Raw genomic sequence first — 16,922 nt, 5'->3', positions numbered from 1 at the left:
TCTGGTTGTCAAGGCTTAAATGTGTGTGTGTATGCTCTGTCTTCTCAAACCCCCAGTCGGCCATGGCAGATCACACTCAACCTGGTTCTGGTTCTGCTGGAAATTTCTTCCTGTTAAAAGGAAGTTTCCCCTTTTGTTACATGCATGGACAGTGTGAGAAATTCCTGGGTTTCCTTAAGTAACTTTCCAACTATTTGAATTATAATCTGAACTTGGGTGTATTTGTTTAATGAGTAGGATTGAACTGGAATAATGTAGTTGACTTTGAAACCATCTGTATTAAATTTATTTTTGCATATAAATTTGATCTTATGGGGCCTTGAAAGTAGCTTGGAACAGCATTAAATTGGTGGTATGAAGAAACTGAGTTGAATGTGTAAAAATTATTAGTACACTGAGAAAAGCACAAACAAACAAATCATTGCTCTTTTACTTTAAGTTGCATTTGTAAGTAAATAGTTTGAAGTAATGGTGTATTTTTTCCCAAATCTAATTTATTGTTTTTATTGCCAATGAGTTTTTACAGTGCATGCTTTAGCAGACGAATACTTATGAAAAATTTATTACAATAAAAAGAGTGGGGATTAGCAGCCAATTCATTGTCATTATATATTAAAACTACATTGAATTAAGTAATAACTGTCTCATTTCAGATATCAGTGGCATCACCTGTCACATGTTCTGACGCCCAAGCAGAAGAGGGCGCTAAAGCAATAATAATTAGACACTTATATTTGTATATCTAGTGATTTATATGTAGTTTTTATTCAAATTTGTAAATTCAGTAAACAGGTCATATAATTGTGAATACTGGCTGCTGTTTCTGACAGATAATTAAAAAGAGGGAGGAAAATAAATTCTAAGGCCCACCCGCTCCAGCGGAGCTACTTCCGCTTCCTGCGGAGCTCCGCTAGAGTCTGCAGTCAGACTCCTCTCTCTCCTCCGAGCGGCTCCACTGCCCGTGGTTCTGTCTCTGTTTCCCTCTCTGTCCCCCTGACAGCCCGGCCGGCCGGGACCATAGCCAGACACGGTGAGGTGGGGGTGCGGGTTCTCTGTAACTGAACAAGCCGGTGTTTTCTCCGTGTCCTCTGTTTCCTCCGGGGTTCTCCTGTCTCCGGATTGGGGCTCCGGACTGGCGAGCTGATGGTGCCTGAATGAGCTAACCTCCGGACTGTCCTCACAGAGCCGCACAGGCAACGCCGTCTCTGGGACTGGGACTGTTAGTGGGACTGCAGGTAAGAGCTGCAGCAGACACACAGCTGGATGCTTCAGTGTAGCATGTTTAGAACCGAAGCGGGTCCAGCTGCTGGCTGTCATGGTAGTTAGTGTCAAATATGAATGAAAAAATGCAAGTAAAAGCTGAACACTTTGAATTTATATAAACAGTTCTAGGCACTTTATTGTTAACTCTTTGCAATCTGGTCTAAAACACGTTTAAAAATAGTACTGTGTTCAGAAAGAAAGTTAAAAAGAAAAAATGTTTTTATTTACTCGCACACCGGGACAGTCCCATTAGAGGATCCATGTTTATCTCCCCCTGCACACCGTGAGGGGGATGGGATGGTCAGGCAGGGAAAAACCGGTTTAAAGCTCTCTGCTGGAGACCTGTAGCAAAAAGAGGCGTCTTGGGTTCATCACATCTCCATGACAACCATTAGGCTCCATCTACATGCCATCTGGTTTCTGTGGTGTGATGCCTGGGAAAAATATTTTTCTTTCCTACCATCACAAACGTAGGCATGTGGAGCTTCTAACCTCAGCCGGAACTGAGACTCAAATTTAGTTCTCTGGGTGTTTCTGGATGATTATGTAGAAAAATAGCTTATCCACATCTTTACCAGAGCTGCCAATAAATGTAGATGGAAAGAAGGAATATTTTCTATTTTTGTGTACATCATTTATACACAGCCCTGCAGTTTGTACTTTCACTTTTAGAAGTGAAGGTACAAACAGCTGACCTCTAGTCAGTAAGCATCAAAAGCAAACATCATTTGCATTCATATTACAACTGAACAATGTACTGAATCACAAAAGTCCATCCAGTATTAGTCAATGATCGCAAACAACTGCTTGGACACCATTTTTGGTAGAATATTACAATATATTTCATTAGCATTTCAACTGTTGTGTTTTTAAACTTGGCAGTATACTCTTAGTGTCAATAATTAGAAACTAGGTTGAATAAGTGTAGAATTCAATAAGAATAAATTCTGGGTTGAACAAACATTTTAAAGGGACAATATTATGTAAAATGGACATTTTTTTAGTTTTACAATGTGTTATGATGTTATTCCCTTGTCAAAAACACACCTGGAGTGTTGCTTTGATTCTTTCATGTATGTTTGAGAAATCCTTTAATCTCCATGGCAACCATTTGGCTGTGGAAAACTCCCTGGTGGACATTTGAGGACATAGCTTCTCCTCAGAGCTGCAGTTTCTGATTCTGCCTGTCAGAACAGCCCTCCTCCATGACTCCTCCACTCATCTCCTTCAGACTAGCCAGCAGCAATTAGCAACACCTGGTGGAACGACGCATTAGCTGAGCTCTTATAGGAGCTACTTCTCAGTGGAACGCTGGTAAAAAATATTATTAAAGAGTCAGTAGAGGAACCATGTTGTGATGACGTATTGATGGCAGAGTTTCAGAAAGAGCAGGATTTTTTAAAGAGACACAGACCCAATTTCAAGGCATTGAAATATGAAGTTTAATTTTTTTTAAATCACATTTCATATATATATAGCATTTTTATAACAACTGGAGTTAACATTGTTACTTGATTGTGCTATGAAATTATTTTATTTGGCTGGAAAATACATAATACTACCCCTTTAAGAAAAGTGGTGGTGGTGTTGCTGCAGTCAGATGGGTCAGATGGGAGGCGTCAGGAAGGTTCCTCTCCAGACGTCTGGCTGATGTTTGCTGCCACCTGGCATTCAGAAATCACAGATCAACCCGACCGAATGTTCACCTCCATGTGACCTCTGGTCAAGGTGCTGCAGGTCTGTCATGAAGCTCTACACAGGAAGTGTGTGTTCAGACATCTCCCTTTCATTATTCCTTTCTAACAGATATCAGGAGAACTTGTTTTAGAGTATTTGCTACAGAAACAATTGTGTGTGTGCTTTTAAACCCTGCAGCCAGCTGGTCACATGAACCGGAGGTCATCTCTGCATCACAGCACAGATGTTCACAAGACATTTTTTCTCATTCTAGGTCTGTTTTGTGGCACTGAAATGTCGTTGTTTCTGTGAACACAGGAGGACAATAAGCACCAAAACAAACCCTACTGATTTGTACCTTTCACTCCTGATTACATGAGATTCTGATCTCCAGCAAAGTAAAAGTCAAGTCCCTAGTGTTTGTTTTTGTGACTTGGGTGCAGTTCAAGTCCAAGTCTGGACCTGCTTTACTTAACAAAAGGTTCACATGATGACATACTTCATGTTTCTTACAAGTTAGCTAGGTTAGAAATAATTGCAAGCATATAATGAAGGACGACTCAGTCTGGGTCCATCTAAAGGTCCTGAATTCCTAACAGGGACCCGGCCTGGGTTCACATAGGAGGGTTGTTTTCTTTGATATGCACTTCTGTTCTTGTCTTCAGAGCCATTCAGGGGGATTTATTTGCCTATTTTCTTGTAACTGCAGCGCCTCTCTGTGAAGGAGAGCGTTCAGTTGCCTTCTGGGAATATTCTTTTTCTAGGAGGAAATAATTCAGTTCAGTACTTTGTGGATGTGGAAATGCATGAATATGAATTGATTTGCATGTTTTTTTTTTGTGCTGGTATATTCAGACCCAGTGTGTGGTTGAGTGCTTTGTTATAAAGGAAGCTGTCTGTTAGCATTAACTTCATAGCATTCTTCTGCAAAGATCCAAATGTTTGTTCACAGGAGGTTATAAATGTGAGGGTTTATTTGTGATCATGTCAGAACGGCCTGCGATGAACCTCTTCCCAGATGTTCACTCATCATTTTCTACCAACTTTAAGCGATTTTTTTTCGTTGTTTGTTGTTTTTTTTAATGAGCTATTTAGAATAAAGTTATTCTTTGGATTAGTAGCTGGATTCATATTCAACACAAACTTTAAAGGCTTTATCTCACAACTAGGCACAAGAAATGAAAGGGATTTTGACACTACCTTAACAGTTTGTGAAATAAATGTATGTATGACACTTGAGGTCACCAATGGGCAACATGGAGAGAGGAAGTGCTCAGCTGTACACACAGCAGCATATGGCTCTCTGCTGAAGTGTAAACAATGAGGAGAGCTGCAGTGTTTTATTGGAAATAGACTGAGGATTATTAGGAGGATCATGATGTTGTGGGCATGTACTGACACTTTGCAACAATGTCAATCATGCTGAGGCACCATGATGGACTTCAGAAATGAGGGATAGCGGTATTGAACCAAGTGACTGTGATTGTTTTCCGAGGTTGTTTTTGACCGTGTAGCTATGGCTTCTATTTGTTCAAGTCGAGCTAATTTGTCTATGGAAGTAGCACAACTAGCTGGGGCTAATAAACAACGAAATTTACAAAAGTTAGAAATAGCTAGCTTTGAAACTTATCCACACCTCCTTCCTCCTGGCATGTTTTTGATTTGATCAAATTTGCCTGAATTCACAGCATTTCCTCTCAAAACAGAGCAGACTTAAAAGTGTACAAAAGTCTAGATGCTAACCTTTTTTCCCTACAGGGTAAGCTAAATGATGGTGGGGCATTTTCTCTTTGGTTTCTAATGATTAGTCGCGTACCTTCACCATAATGCAATATTTAATTGTATCTTACTAATCTTACTTATTTATGAAGTATTTGAAAATGAATCTCCTTACCTTGTAAAAAGTGTTCACTGCAATTTGATAAATATGCCAATTGTCAGTCCTAATGATTGATGGAGCTATCCATCGCCGTCTTCTGTGTCCATCAAAAGGTTTACAATAAAATGACAAGTTTAATTTGCACATTTGTCTGTTTTGTGCTGTCAACCACTCAGCACCCTATGACAATTTTTACAGCGAAATCAACTAAATAAATGTGATAATAGGCAGACCAGAGTTTCCTTTTGTTGTCTGCACTAGAGTCCGATTGTGCATTCTCACCTCCCCATGTGAACCGGACTTTATAGACAAGTGTGATGTCATGTGCAAAGGGTCAATGACCCACAAAACTGGAGCTGACTGAGCAGTTGATTGGTGATATATTCTCATTTGTAGTCAATTGGTATTCATGGGAAATAACCATTTTGCAGTTGCAATGTTTAGATATTTCATTATTAATTAATTAATCATGTTCATCGTGCTAACGTAAGTATAAAGCATGGTTGGGTCTCTTGGGGGCAGTGTAGATATTTACAGAGTGATCCCAAACTCTGTTCCTTATGGCTGCATATTTACCAGGATGGATTATTTTTCCCTCGTTGTTTCTTATAATAAGACTGAAAAATATGACTGTAGATGCTAACAGGTGTTAGCAGCCAGTTGAGAGCACAGCTAATGAGCTCCCTAGCCACCACAAATACTGGGAGTCCACTGTAGCTTCTAAAAACTATGCAGCAGCCCCAATTAGTTCTGTTTCTATCTAAAATCAGAATAATCTAAAATCAGAATAATTGCTGTCTCCATAAACAGTTTTGTTACTTCTGTGCTCTGTGAGACATTTTCTGAAGATGTACCTGTGATTGTAGGAAGGTGTGTATTCTGTGCTCTTACAAGTTTACACTTCCAGCGTCGATGTGTAAAACTCAGGTTGCAGTGATGTCATTTTGAGCATCTCTCTCTTTAAACAACAGGTTTCTTTGTTTTCTCAGAACACCCAGGTTCAGTGGTGAGATGCAGTCTAAAAATACCTGCTAAAACGTCGCCGTTTCTGCCAGATTGTCAAGTGCTCCCAGGGTTTCAACATTATTAGTGTGAAAAGTCCAAATCTTTCATGAAAAGTGTTTGCATTCAGACGACAGTGCAGCTGAAAAATAGAATTTAGCCAATTGTTCATGTCAGTGTGGACAACATGTTCTTGAGCTGCTCCTTTTCCCTGATCGTAAGTTATAAATATGGCATCAAGAATGAAATCTATTTCTGGGTTTTACCTGTTTTTGTGTGTTAGTTTGACATCCAGACAGCCGTGTCATTCTTGATGTAAAGAATGACACGCCTGCTCAGACTGAGGTGCATGAAGATGCACTAAATAATGAGAAACAGGACAGAAAAGGGTAGTACCCGTGCTAACACCAGTGTCCTCCTATAAACCAGTGTCTTTCAGTGTGTATGCAGGAGACTTGGACACCGTGGTGGAGACGTGTAGCTCTTGTTTTGGTGCTATGTCTCCACATGCTCCTCCTGCTCTGTGCTGGAGTCATGTTCTACAGGGGTTTTTGCCGACATTTCATTTTTTTCCTTTTTGTCTCTGTCACTTCAACATTCAGCAAAAAGCCCACACCAGCCCATGTACCCTGAGAGGAAAGAGACAACTTAAAGCAGTGTGCTATAAATCAAGTACTTACCCTTAGCTTGCAATAGACAAGTTGTCAGACATGTGATGCATCAAACATGGACCATGGGGGTTTTCTCACACTCACTGGCTGTTGTTATCAGGGAGTCAGTGGTTTTTTCCTGTCTCTTCCTCTGGAGCAGATTGCAGAGCTTTAGCAGTCTGTCTGGACATGAAGAAGAAAGGGATGCAAAGTGAGAACGGGTATGAGACTTGTCTTGGTACAACCCGGTAACGGCTGCTGGGCCATTAATCCTCCACGGTGCCACACTGAGGTCCAGGCAACTTGATCCAAGCTGACAGGCCATGTTCAGGTCTAGAAATAAAAATAACATCAAATAACGACACACTGTCATGGTCAGCAGGTGTCCGGAAGGAAGAGGAACACTGGTCCAGACTTCGGCTAAACACACAGCTCCGAGTTGACCACTGCTTTAGGGAAGCTTTTGAGCACTTATGGAACTAACTGAAATATAGAAGCTATGGGGATTTGGTGTAGAGACAAACAGTTGGAGGGCTGGAGGAGAGCAGGAAATCTGGCTGTGACCGTGCACTACTCCCCTCCCACTGGACCCTCTGCCACTGCTTTCCAGGATTCTGATTAAAATGCACCAAACCCTCCAGGCTACCAAGCACTAACTCTGTCTGATCATCACAGCACTTATCATCTCCACACTAACCAAGCAACCATTGTGGATCAATTTGTTCTTCCTCTTCGTACAAGTTGATGTCCCTAGATCCAGGGGCCTGTGTGCTTACAGGACATGCTCTGCGATTTGTGGATCTATTGGAACAGGATGTACAACTTGCAGCATTCACCTGAGGAATGCGTAAAGCATGAGGCTCAGTTTCTGTCGTGATCCTCATGCAGCCTTTTCGAATCCATTCACTTCTTTCCAAATTAGCTCAGCTGTTGGCCATCCTGATCATTTTATTATCTGCATCAGATTCTACTGAGCAACATTTGTCAGATCAGTGTGACTCTGGAAGACCTTTTGATGCTTCATCTCCCAGATTATGTATCATCAATGCATGGCTGCAGTTAATAACTTAAATATTAGTTATCGTTATAATTATTAGTTTAAAAATAGCTTTGTTTGAATAATTTACCGTTTTACCATTCATTTTTGTATTTTGAGGTGTACAAAAAATCCTCAGTATCCTAAAAAAGAAAATATTAGTTGAACTCTAAACATTTGGTCTTGGTCTTGGAGCATCTTTGTCTTGGTCTTGGAAGGTTGGATCTTCATCTTGGTCTCGGTAGGTTTGGTCCTGGTCGTGGTCTGGAAGTTCTGGTCTTGGTGTTGGAGGATGTGGTCTCAGTCTAGGTCCTGGAAGAGCCGTCCTTGACTACCCATTGGGGAGTAGACTGATAGCACAGGAAATATTTGGTCATTAACCACACTTCTCAGTTAAATATTCAAGATGACCATCGAGATGTGAACCTTTCTGTTGTCTTTCATAAACCCAGCATTTCATTGCTTCATTCTTACTGTGCCTGCATTGTGCCTGTGTGTCTCCATTGAGTTTGAACTAAAAAGGTGACCCTATTGCCAGTGACATTGCACTTGCATGGATGTCAGAAATAGCTCAGGGACTGAATGGAAAGAGTAAGGAAGACTGCAGACTGGTAGTGCTGTGAGAGCAGCAGCATGATGGCAACATGGGCAGAATGATTCAGTGTATGTGCTAAAGGGGCATTTTGTTCAAAGCTTAGTGAATTAATTAATTAAGATTTCAGTGTCCACATAGACTCTTACCTTAGTTTAGTTTGAGCCCCTGCTGAGAGACCAGCTTCTGACAGACACTACAACATTATTGGTGTGTACTAATATCATTATTTATCATTATTAGTGATTGCATGATGATGAATTGAACAGAATAAACTTGATGTAAGTCTGTTTAGCTAATTAGACTAGCACTTAAAGGGATATTTAGCATGCCAGTTGCTTTGTGTGTGCAGGCAGCTGCTGGCCATTAGCTGTTCCTTTGATTTGGCGTCTCTCAATGACTCACTTGTTCTCTCAGTATGCAGATGAGGAGAGCAGAGAGCAATGTTCCTTGCTGTGCCTGCTCGCAGTCTCATTTGTCCTGACATATCAGAGTGGACATAAGGTGAGGAGAATAGGTTTGTAAAAATAAAGGGAGATTGTTTCCAAAGGTGAGAGCTAAGACCACACGATGGATGTCTGAATCCATCTTATATAAAGATGGAATATGGTCTGTGTATTGATTTGTTGGTTTTGCTTCACTAACATACCTACACTGTATTAGTGTCTTGCCCATTTTTACTCAGAGGATTGATTCAGATTCAACAAACATATTTGTTGATGTTTTTCTTTAGACTGGTATTTACTCTCCTTAGCTTACAGACTTATCCACATTCATTGGTACCCCAAATTGTAAATGTGCTAAATTAATTTCTCTCTTATAGAAGTAGCATAATCTCAGACATAAAATGGGAATATGAATCAGAGTTGCACAATATCAAGAAATGTTTTTTTTATTATTTACGTTATAGCTTAAACCAGTTTCTCAATCCTGGTCCTTGTGGCACACTGCCCTGCATGTTTTAGATGTTTCCCTGCTTTAATTTGCCTGATTCAGCTGATTACAGTTCAGCAAACTCTTGTTAATTGAAATCATCTGGACTGAAACAAGAGGACCAGGGTAGGGGAAGACTGGCTTAAACCTGATTCAGACATGGATGAGAATTATTCCTCAGTTTCCTCACACTGTCCCTTTTTTTCCAATACACATCGCCACCAAGCATAATTTCAGGGCCAGATATTATCATTATGCAGAGTGTAAATGCCTGACAGCTGAAACGTTAATGAAATATAGTATTCTACCAAATATTGTGTCCCAAGCAGTCGCTTACAATTATTATATTGGCTTTTGCAATTCAGTATATTGTGCAACTGTAATATGAATGCAAATGATATTTGTTTTTGATACTTACTGACTGGAGGTCAGTTGTTTGTGCTCTGTTACATCTAAAGGCAAACTACAGGGCAGGAAGGAAATATGTACAGCTCTGTTTAGATATGCATAAATGATGTATTCATGTGTAACAGTCACAGAAAATGTTCCTTTTCATCTACATTTATTGGCAGCTCTGATAAAGACGTGGAAGCAGCCTCCAGATTGATTCACATTTTATTACAGCAGCAGCATAACATCTGTTAAGTATATTTATTCAATATTTTAAAAACTAATCTCGTTTTAAGGTTGTTGTTTTTTTTTTAAACCAAATTAGCAGTGGCAAAATTATTGGCACCCCAGCTGTTCTACACTTTATTAAACCTCTTATTTACTGTTGAACTGTACCAAGTCTTCCAGCAGGTCCATTTCACAGCATTGTAGTATACAGAAAGAGGTAGATTTTATTAATCTTTCTAGATTATGGGAGCCAATGTCCAGTCCTTGAGAGTTTCCATCCTGCAACTTTTTGATGCCTTTGTCAACAAGCTGTTCAGTACGATGATGCTACTGCAATAAGAAGCTTTTTTTTTTTTTTTTTTTTTGTTGCTGTTCTATAATGGGATACCAATGAATTTTCTCTCATCTCTATATTCTCTTCTTTGTTTCAGGTCATTGTTTGGCAGTTAATGTTTTGCCACTTCCCTCTGAGGTTGGAGGCCAGTTGGAGTTGGGCGCCGGGTCCTCAGTGGCTGCAGTGATGCGAGCTTCTGTGGCGGGCTGCAGGATGAGCTTTGGTGCACTAATTAATGGGTTACTCGTCTCCGTGATTGCAGCCCTACTTTGGAAGTACTCCAAGCTAAGCGAGCATGCAGCCTCACTGGAGGAGGAGTTGCATATGACACAGCAGTCCAAGGAGCTCTCTCAGGCCCGTATCGACTACCATGTTGCCCTGCAATCTCTCCAGGAACATGGCACCCGCATGGTGTGTACTGGCAAGATGCACACCGACCGCATCTGCCGCTTTGACTATTTGTGCTACTCCTCCGAGGCAGAGGAGTTTGTGTTTTTCCACTCCAACTCCTCTGTCATGCTGCCTAATCTTGGATCTAGGCGCTTTCAACCTGCCCTACTAGATTTATCCTCAGTAGAGGATCACAACACCCAATATTTTAACTTTTTAGAACTCCCAGCTGGTGCTTTAAAGTTCATGCCCAAACCTGTTTTTGTACCAGATGTGACTCTGATCCTCAACAGATTCAATCCGGATAACCTTATGCACGTATTCCACGATGATCTTCTCCCTGCCTTCTTTACCATGAAACAGTATTCCGACTTGGACGATGAGGCACGTCTCGTGTTCATGGAAGGCTGGGGTGAAGGGCCGCACTTCGACCTCTATCGACTTCTCAGCAGCAAGCAGCCACTTCTTAAAGAGCAGTTGAGGAACTTTGGAAAACTAATGTGTTTTACTAAATCTTATGTTGGTTTGTCCAAAATGACCACCTGGTACCAGTATGGGTTTGTTCAGCCACAGGGGCCCAAAGCCAACATTTTGGTTTCAGGGAATGAGATCAGACATTTTGCCAAGGCTTTAATGGAGAAAATGAACATAACAAAGCAGGACGAGGCAGAGAAGGATGGAGGAAGCTCAGAGCAAGAGAGGGAGAGAGACAAGAAAGATGAATACATCGCTGTGTTTAGTCGCTCGACCACAAGATTAATTCTGAATGAAGCAGAGCTAATAATGGCCTTAGCCCAGGAGTTCCAGATGAGAGTGGTTACAGTATCCCTGGAGGAGCAGTCTTTTCCTAGTATCATCCAGGTGATTAGCTCTGCTTCCATGTTGGTCAGCATGCATGGAGCTCAGCTCATCACCTCAATGTTCCTCCCCAGAGGTGCAACTGTGGTAGAGTTGTTCCCCTTTGCTGTGAACCCAGAGCAGTATACTCCATATAAAACCCTCGCCACTCTACCAGGCATGGACCTTCACTACATTTTTTGGAGGAATTCTAAGGAGGAAAACACTGTCACCCATCCAGACAGACCGTGGGAGCAAGGTGGCATTGCCCACTTAGAAAAAGATGAACAGGAGCGCATCCTGACAAGTACGGACGTCCCAAGGCACCTGTGCTGCAGGAACCCGGAATGGCTTTTCCGGATCTACCAGGATACTTTGGTAGACATTCCGTCATTCCTCAAGGTCCTCAAAGATGGCATGAAGAGTAAGCCTAGCCTGAAAAAAACAAAGATAGCCACCACAGTTCACCCTGGCCGGGTCAGAGAAGCCCACTGTCAGACATCAGTACAAACCCCTAATGAGGCCAAACTCACAGTCTCTTGGCAGATCCCGTGGAATCTAAAGTACCTGAAGGTGAGAGAGGTTAAGTATGAGGTATGGATCCAAGAGCAGGGAGAAAACACCTACATGCCTTATATCCTTCCTCAACAGAATTACACTTTTTCTGAGAACATAAAGCCCTTTACTACCTACCTGGTGTGGGTGAGGTGCATCTTTAACAAGAACCTCTTAGGTCCGTTTGCAGATGTTCTAACATGTCGGACCTAATAAACACAGAGCCACCCTGTCAATTTCTACAACCTCACTGGAAGGGGCTGCTTGATTAGATTTTGATTAGTCTTGGTAAATAAATGGTGTTAAGCAGATCTTTGCAGTTCCAGGACAGACAAAGCTGATGTGAAGACTCTCTCCGTCTTTACTGGAGGACTCCTCTGCTACTGGGTGATGAAAACTGAGAAGTTTATTTATTACACTTTCAAACTCCTCTACTGATAATACAAGAACTTAAATGAGCAGATGTATTTATGAGAAGAATATTATGAGATTTTAGGATTAGTCTATACGCTGGATTCTACCTTTTAGAGTATGCAATGTAGCTTCTGTGTTGTAGGTGAAGAGATGTTATATAGATAATCAAGGTTTTTTTTACATTTTTCTGACTTGTCTGAAGTGTGTGTGCGAACGGATGATTCCATAAATTACTCATAATATACACAATCCATCCAAAATCAAACCAACTTGTTCTATAAACTTAGTTTATACCTGCTGCGTTTACTTGTAACTTAAATAAACTTTGTTTCATCCGTCAGATGGTTTGGAAATGTACACAGTCAGTCCTTTAAAGTATTTGGAAAAAGTTTCAGTAAAAGATTTTAGCCCATGCCACAAAAATCCTTCTTTTAAACTCTATGTTCAGATACGTGTAAAGCACTGCCTATTCTTAATTTTGTTAAATGTTATCATTTATCTTGAAGTGAAAAGTACATACCTCCATATCTGCTTCAGTGTTTTTTTTCTTATCTCATTTAAATATTTCAAATCATCAAATATTAATATCTGATACAAAAAAAAAACAACCAGAGTGAATACAAAAAAGACAGTTTGCAAGTAATGCTTTTAAAACTTATCCAAACCAATAGTTTACCTACCAAACACAATGACTGTTTCTTCCATCCTTACCAACAACTGCCATAAAGTGTTTTTGATAACTGGTAATGAGTCTTTTCATCATTGGAATCTAGACTTTAACTTGGCCACTCCAAAAGGCCTTTTTAAAAGCATCAAGAAATTGACTTGCTGGTGTGTTTTGGATGCTAGTTCTGCAGTATGTGCTTAAATTCAATATCACACACTGTTTGCTAGACCTTCCAGCATTTTTCCTACCATTATCCAATGGAGGTGCCCCATGAACATAACCGGCGTCCGCTCATAGAAGATTGACATAGGTGTTCACAGTTAGGTTAGATCACATCGTGACATATTTCTGATCCTGCGTGGTCGCTCCGCTACTTTGAACTCTAAACTCTCAAACTAGGTTTATAGTTAACTGATTAGCTTATGGTAGCCTATGGTGGCCTTGTGCAGCTGCCAGGGCCCTGCTCGTGCTCCTCCGAACTTTTGTAACTTGCTGTGGGTCACTCATTTGGAGCAGGTTAACCTGTACCGATATTTGTAAGAACCCTCTACGAGGGCTCATTTTTGGAAAATATTACACGTCTAACATAAAAGCCACACCGCTTGCTTGGCAAACTTAAAGTGTAGACTCAGCATCCTGGACGCCTCCTTGCTGAGGTGTTCCAGGCACGTCCTACTGGGAGGAGTCCCAGAGGAAGACCCAGGACACGCTGGAGGGACTAAGTTTCACGACTGACTTGGGAACACCTTGGGATTTCCCCAGATGAGCTGGCCCGAATGGCTGGGGAAAGGGAAGTTCATTTACCCAGGCTGCTGACCCCGGGTACATGTAAAGCAAGTGATAGATGGATGAACATTGTTACTACTAACCATCAACAGTTTTCCCTCCCCAGTGACAGTGGTCTCTGTAATGAAATCCGATAGTTACTGAGAAAGAAAAAGATGCAATAGATAAAGACTGAAAGATAGAAAGAGACTGATGGCAAAAAAGATATATATACGCACAGTTCCCCAATGTTATATTGAATATGTAGACTTATTCAAGACATGTTTAAGTACTCCTTTAATTACTGCTAAATATATTTTGTTTGTATTAATGCTCGTTACATTACAGCAATCAATTGTTCTACAGAGTGATTATTAAAAGACAGTAGGGGCAAATACTGTTTACAGCAATGTACACTTTAAATATCGAACACTAAAGTACTTTCTTTTTCTTTATTTGGTGCTAATCAAAAATAATAGTCAATCAGTTTTTGTGCAGTATTATTTCACCTGGCAGTATTTAGTATTAAGCGATGCCTTCCTCGACTCCAGTCTGTGCATCATTTTCATCGTAATAAAACTTGCCAGCCTCACAGGTTTCCTTTCAACTTCATGGTTGCCTGTCAAATGTCATCATTTGCCGATAAATTGCAGTGTCGTGCTTCTCCTTTATGTCATTGAATTAAAGTGTTTAGTAAATGAGATTTATCAAGATATTTCTATGGAAATATAAGATGAACAAAAACACTGCCACCAACATAGGTTCCTTTGGTTAGTGCATGTTTAAGAGATTATTTGAAGACTTTGCAGCAAACGCAGGTTGTGGTGGATTAGATATGTGTCTGTGCTGTTGGTTAGTTTTCTTTGTTTTCCTGCCACTCCTGTAGACATGAGTAAAACCAGAATGTTTGTTTTCTACACTAGAAATAGATGGAATTTTTTCCCCAAGAACTGTGAATTAATAAATAGTTTTTTGTTACACTATGTGTCTTTGCCTGTTGAATGAGTTATTTAGTGTGTATATATATAAATATTTCATTAAGAACTTTCTTCTACAGGCATTACCAATTATTTTCTCAAGACATTACTGCAGTCTACACATCCTACCCCTAACACTGAGAGGCAATAAATCTTAAAATGTGATCAAAAATACTTATTCAGGTGGAGCTCTAATAAAGCTCGGCCTTTGTTGAACTGAATAAGTTTACATAGTGGAACAAAACATTAATAATACGTTTTATTTGTAGGCGCCTTTCTTGACACTCAAGGTTACCTTACATAATTTAACATAAAAACAAACACAAAATTGAAATACATAGTAACATTGAAGTACAATTGAAGATTTAAAAAGACAATGCGATTACAATCAAAGAGCGTAATCCACTTAAAACAGATGAGTTCTGAGTTTGGACTTGAAGTGTGGCAGAGTCAATGTTACAGAGATTAGATGGGAAAATGTCTTTTTCTGAATTGTTTGTATTTTAAAACTTGATATGGAAAGAAAACAGTAGCTGACTTTCAGCTTTTCCTTCCTGTCTGCCTTCTGCTTGGGTTGCTGCCATCTTAAATGATCAGTGCTACCACCTATAGGTCAAGGCAAAAAAAATAATAAAACGAGCAAAAGTGGCCTGTTTTGATCTCACTGAAGAACAAACGTATGAATACATGAGGATCAGGACTTTCTCTCATGCAGTGGAACATTTTTGTACCTGTAGATTTAAAAATCAATCAAAAGTACGTTTTTAATAACTGTTTTTCACACAGTCTGTTTCTTTTATGCAATGCATAAGTGATTTCTTAAAGGTGTTTTGATTTTCTGTCTTTGTTTTGATAACCTTTAGATATACTCATCTACAAATGGTGCTGTCGAAATAAAATTGCCTTGCCCAATAATAATGCTCATGTTTTTCATGTCAGAAATTACTGACATATTCTCTCAATGCCTGTATTTACATAAATACATGTAATGAACCTTCTATTCCCTGCATAATTTTGCGATATCAACCAGTTCATTCATGTTTTCCTTCCAGGCTGCATTATAGTAATCTTGTTAAATGTGCAAATGTGGTAATTCCTAAACAACAGCATGCAGGAGAAGCCTCAAAATGACAAAGTGACCCACATATTACTCCACCTGGAAACACCTCCAGGAGACGGTGACACCATCGTGAGTTCACCAACCTCAGCCACAGCAGGAGACCATCACTCATCTGGTCAAGTAGACGGCAATAAAACAACACTACACATCAATCCTCTTCATCTCTGGAATCAGACTAATGGTCTGATATTCCCTTCTTTTCAGAAGCCTCCCGTCAAATAGAAGAACAGACATTACTAGAAAATAAACCTTCCCATTTCCTCGTTGTTTTGCTTGAGAGTCTTGAGAAGGAAAACAAATAAAAAGGAGTGTTAACCTCTTGTGGTTTAGTGACACATTAGGTATAAAGATATAAATTTGTTTTCAGTTAATGAGTTGACAATAAACACATGATATTTTCTTTTCACCTCTTCATCAGGTTGAGAAGCAAGCAGCAAATTCAGTTATAGAACTGTCAGGACACAACAGAACGCCAAATTATGGCAACACCGCCATCTAGAGTATGAAAAGAGAAAAACAGCAGTATGATGGATTCTAGTGTGCATTCGTATCCGATGTGTTTGAGACATTAAAAAGTTTGATTCCAAATTACCGTAACACAAAAGCGTGTTTAGATAATGTATGTAAGGATGATGTAATAATTAGAATAATATGGAAGAAAATATAGTTTTATTTTTAGACATTGAGTTCATAACATTATGTATGATTTTTGTTTTAGTTTATATTCAGCAGCAAAAATTTTACCTTCAAAAAGTAGCCTGCAGAAAATGTGGTGACTCAGATTAATTTTTCTGATCAATTTTGTGGGGACGATTTTCCTGACATATACTATTTTGTGGGGACCAATTGCTCCTTGTGAAGCCTGGTCCACAAGGACCCCTTGTGGGGAGCCTGGTCCCCACAAGGGGAAACCCTTTTTTTGGGTCAGGGGTCAGATTTAGGGCTAAGGTGTGAATTGAGTTTTGGATAGGGTTAGGGTTAGGTATGTGATGGTTAGGGTTAGGAAAATGGTAAAGGTAAGGTTTAGACTGTAGAAATGAATGGAAATCAATGGAAAGTCCCCACAAAGATAGTCACGTAAACGTGTGTGTGTGTGTGTATGTGTGTGTGGGGGTGTGTGTGTGCGTGTGTGTGTGTGTGGGGGTGTGTGTGTGCGTGTGTGTGTGTGTGCGTGTGTGTGCGTGTGTGTGTGTGTGTGTGTGTGCGTGTGTGT

General features: G+C 40.1%; 1 protein-coding gene and 1 long non-coding RNA gene across 2 annotated transcripts; one reads left to right on the top strand and one right to left on the bottom strand.

Moving 5' to 3' along the window:
* The first annotated feature begins 628 nt into the window (after positions 1-628).
* Positions 629-12,705, top strand: pomgnt2 (protein O-linked mannose N-acetylglucosaminyltransferase 2 (beta 1,4-)). Its single transcript, XM_007550433.2, has 2 exons — positions 629-1,235; positions 10,082-12,705. Exon 2 carries the CDS (start codon positions 10,171-10,173, stop codon positions 11,977-11,979), a length of 1,809 nt encoding a protein of 602 aa, XP_007550495.1. The 5' UTR covers positions 629-1,235; positions 10,082-10,170; the 3' UTR covers positions 11,980-12,705.
* Positions 12,706-12,723: 18 nt separating this feature from the next.
* LOC107836044 (uncharacterized) lies at positions 12,724-14,611 on the bottom strand. Its single transcript, XR_001661900.1, has 2 exons — positions 13,399-14,611; positions 12,724-13,076 (listed from the first exon to the last, which is right to left on the bottom strand). It is a non-coding gene; the product is annotated as an uncharacterized LOC107836044 (long non-coding RNA).
* Positions 14,612-16,922: the final 2,311 nt, after the last annotated feature.

The sequence above is a fragment of the Poecilia formosa genome, unplaced genomic scaffold (genome assembly GCF_000485575.1).
Source record: "Poecilia formosa unplaced genomic scaffold, Poecilia_formosa-5.1.2 Scaffold36, whole genome shotgun sequence".
Taxonomy (NCBI): domain Eukaryota; kingdom Metazoa; phylum Chordata; class Actinopteri; order Cyprinodontiformes; family Poeciliidae; genus Poecilia; species Poecilia formosa.
The sequence above is the reverse complement of the archived record's forward strand: the minus strand, read 5'-3'. Positions and strand labels throughout refer to the sequence as shown.

Coding starts and splice junctions, on each gene's coding strand:
- pomgnt2 (XM_007550433.2), top strand. CDS start 10,171: ATGCGAGCTTCTGTGGCGGGCTGCAGGATGAGCTTTGGTGCACTAATT.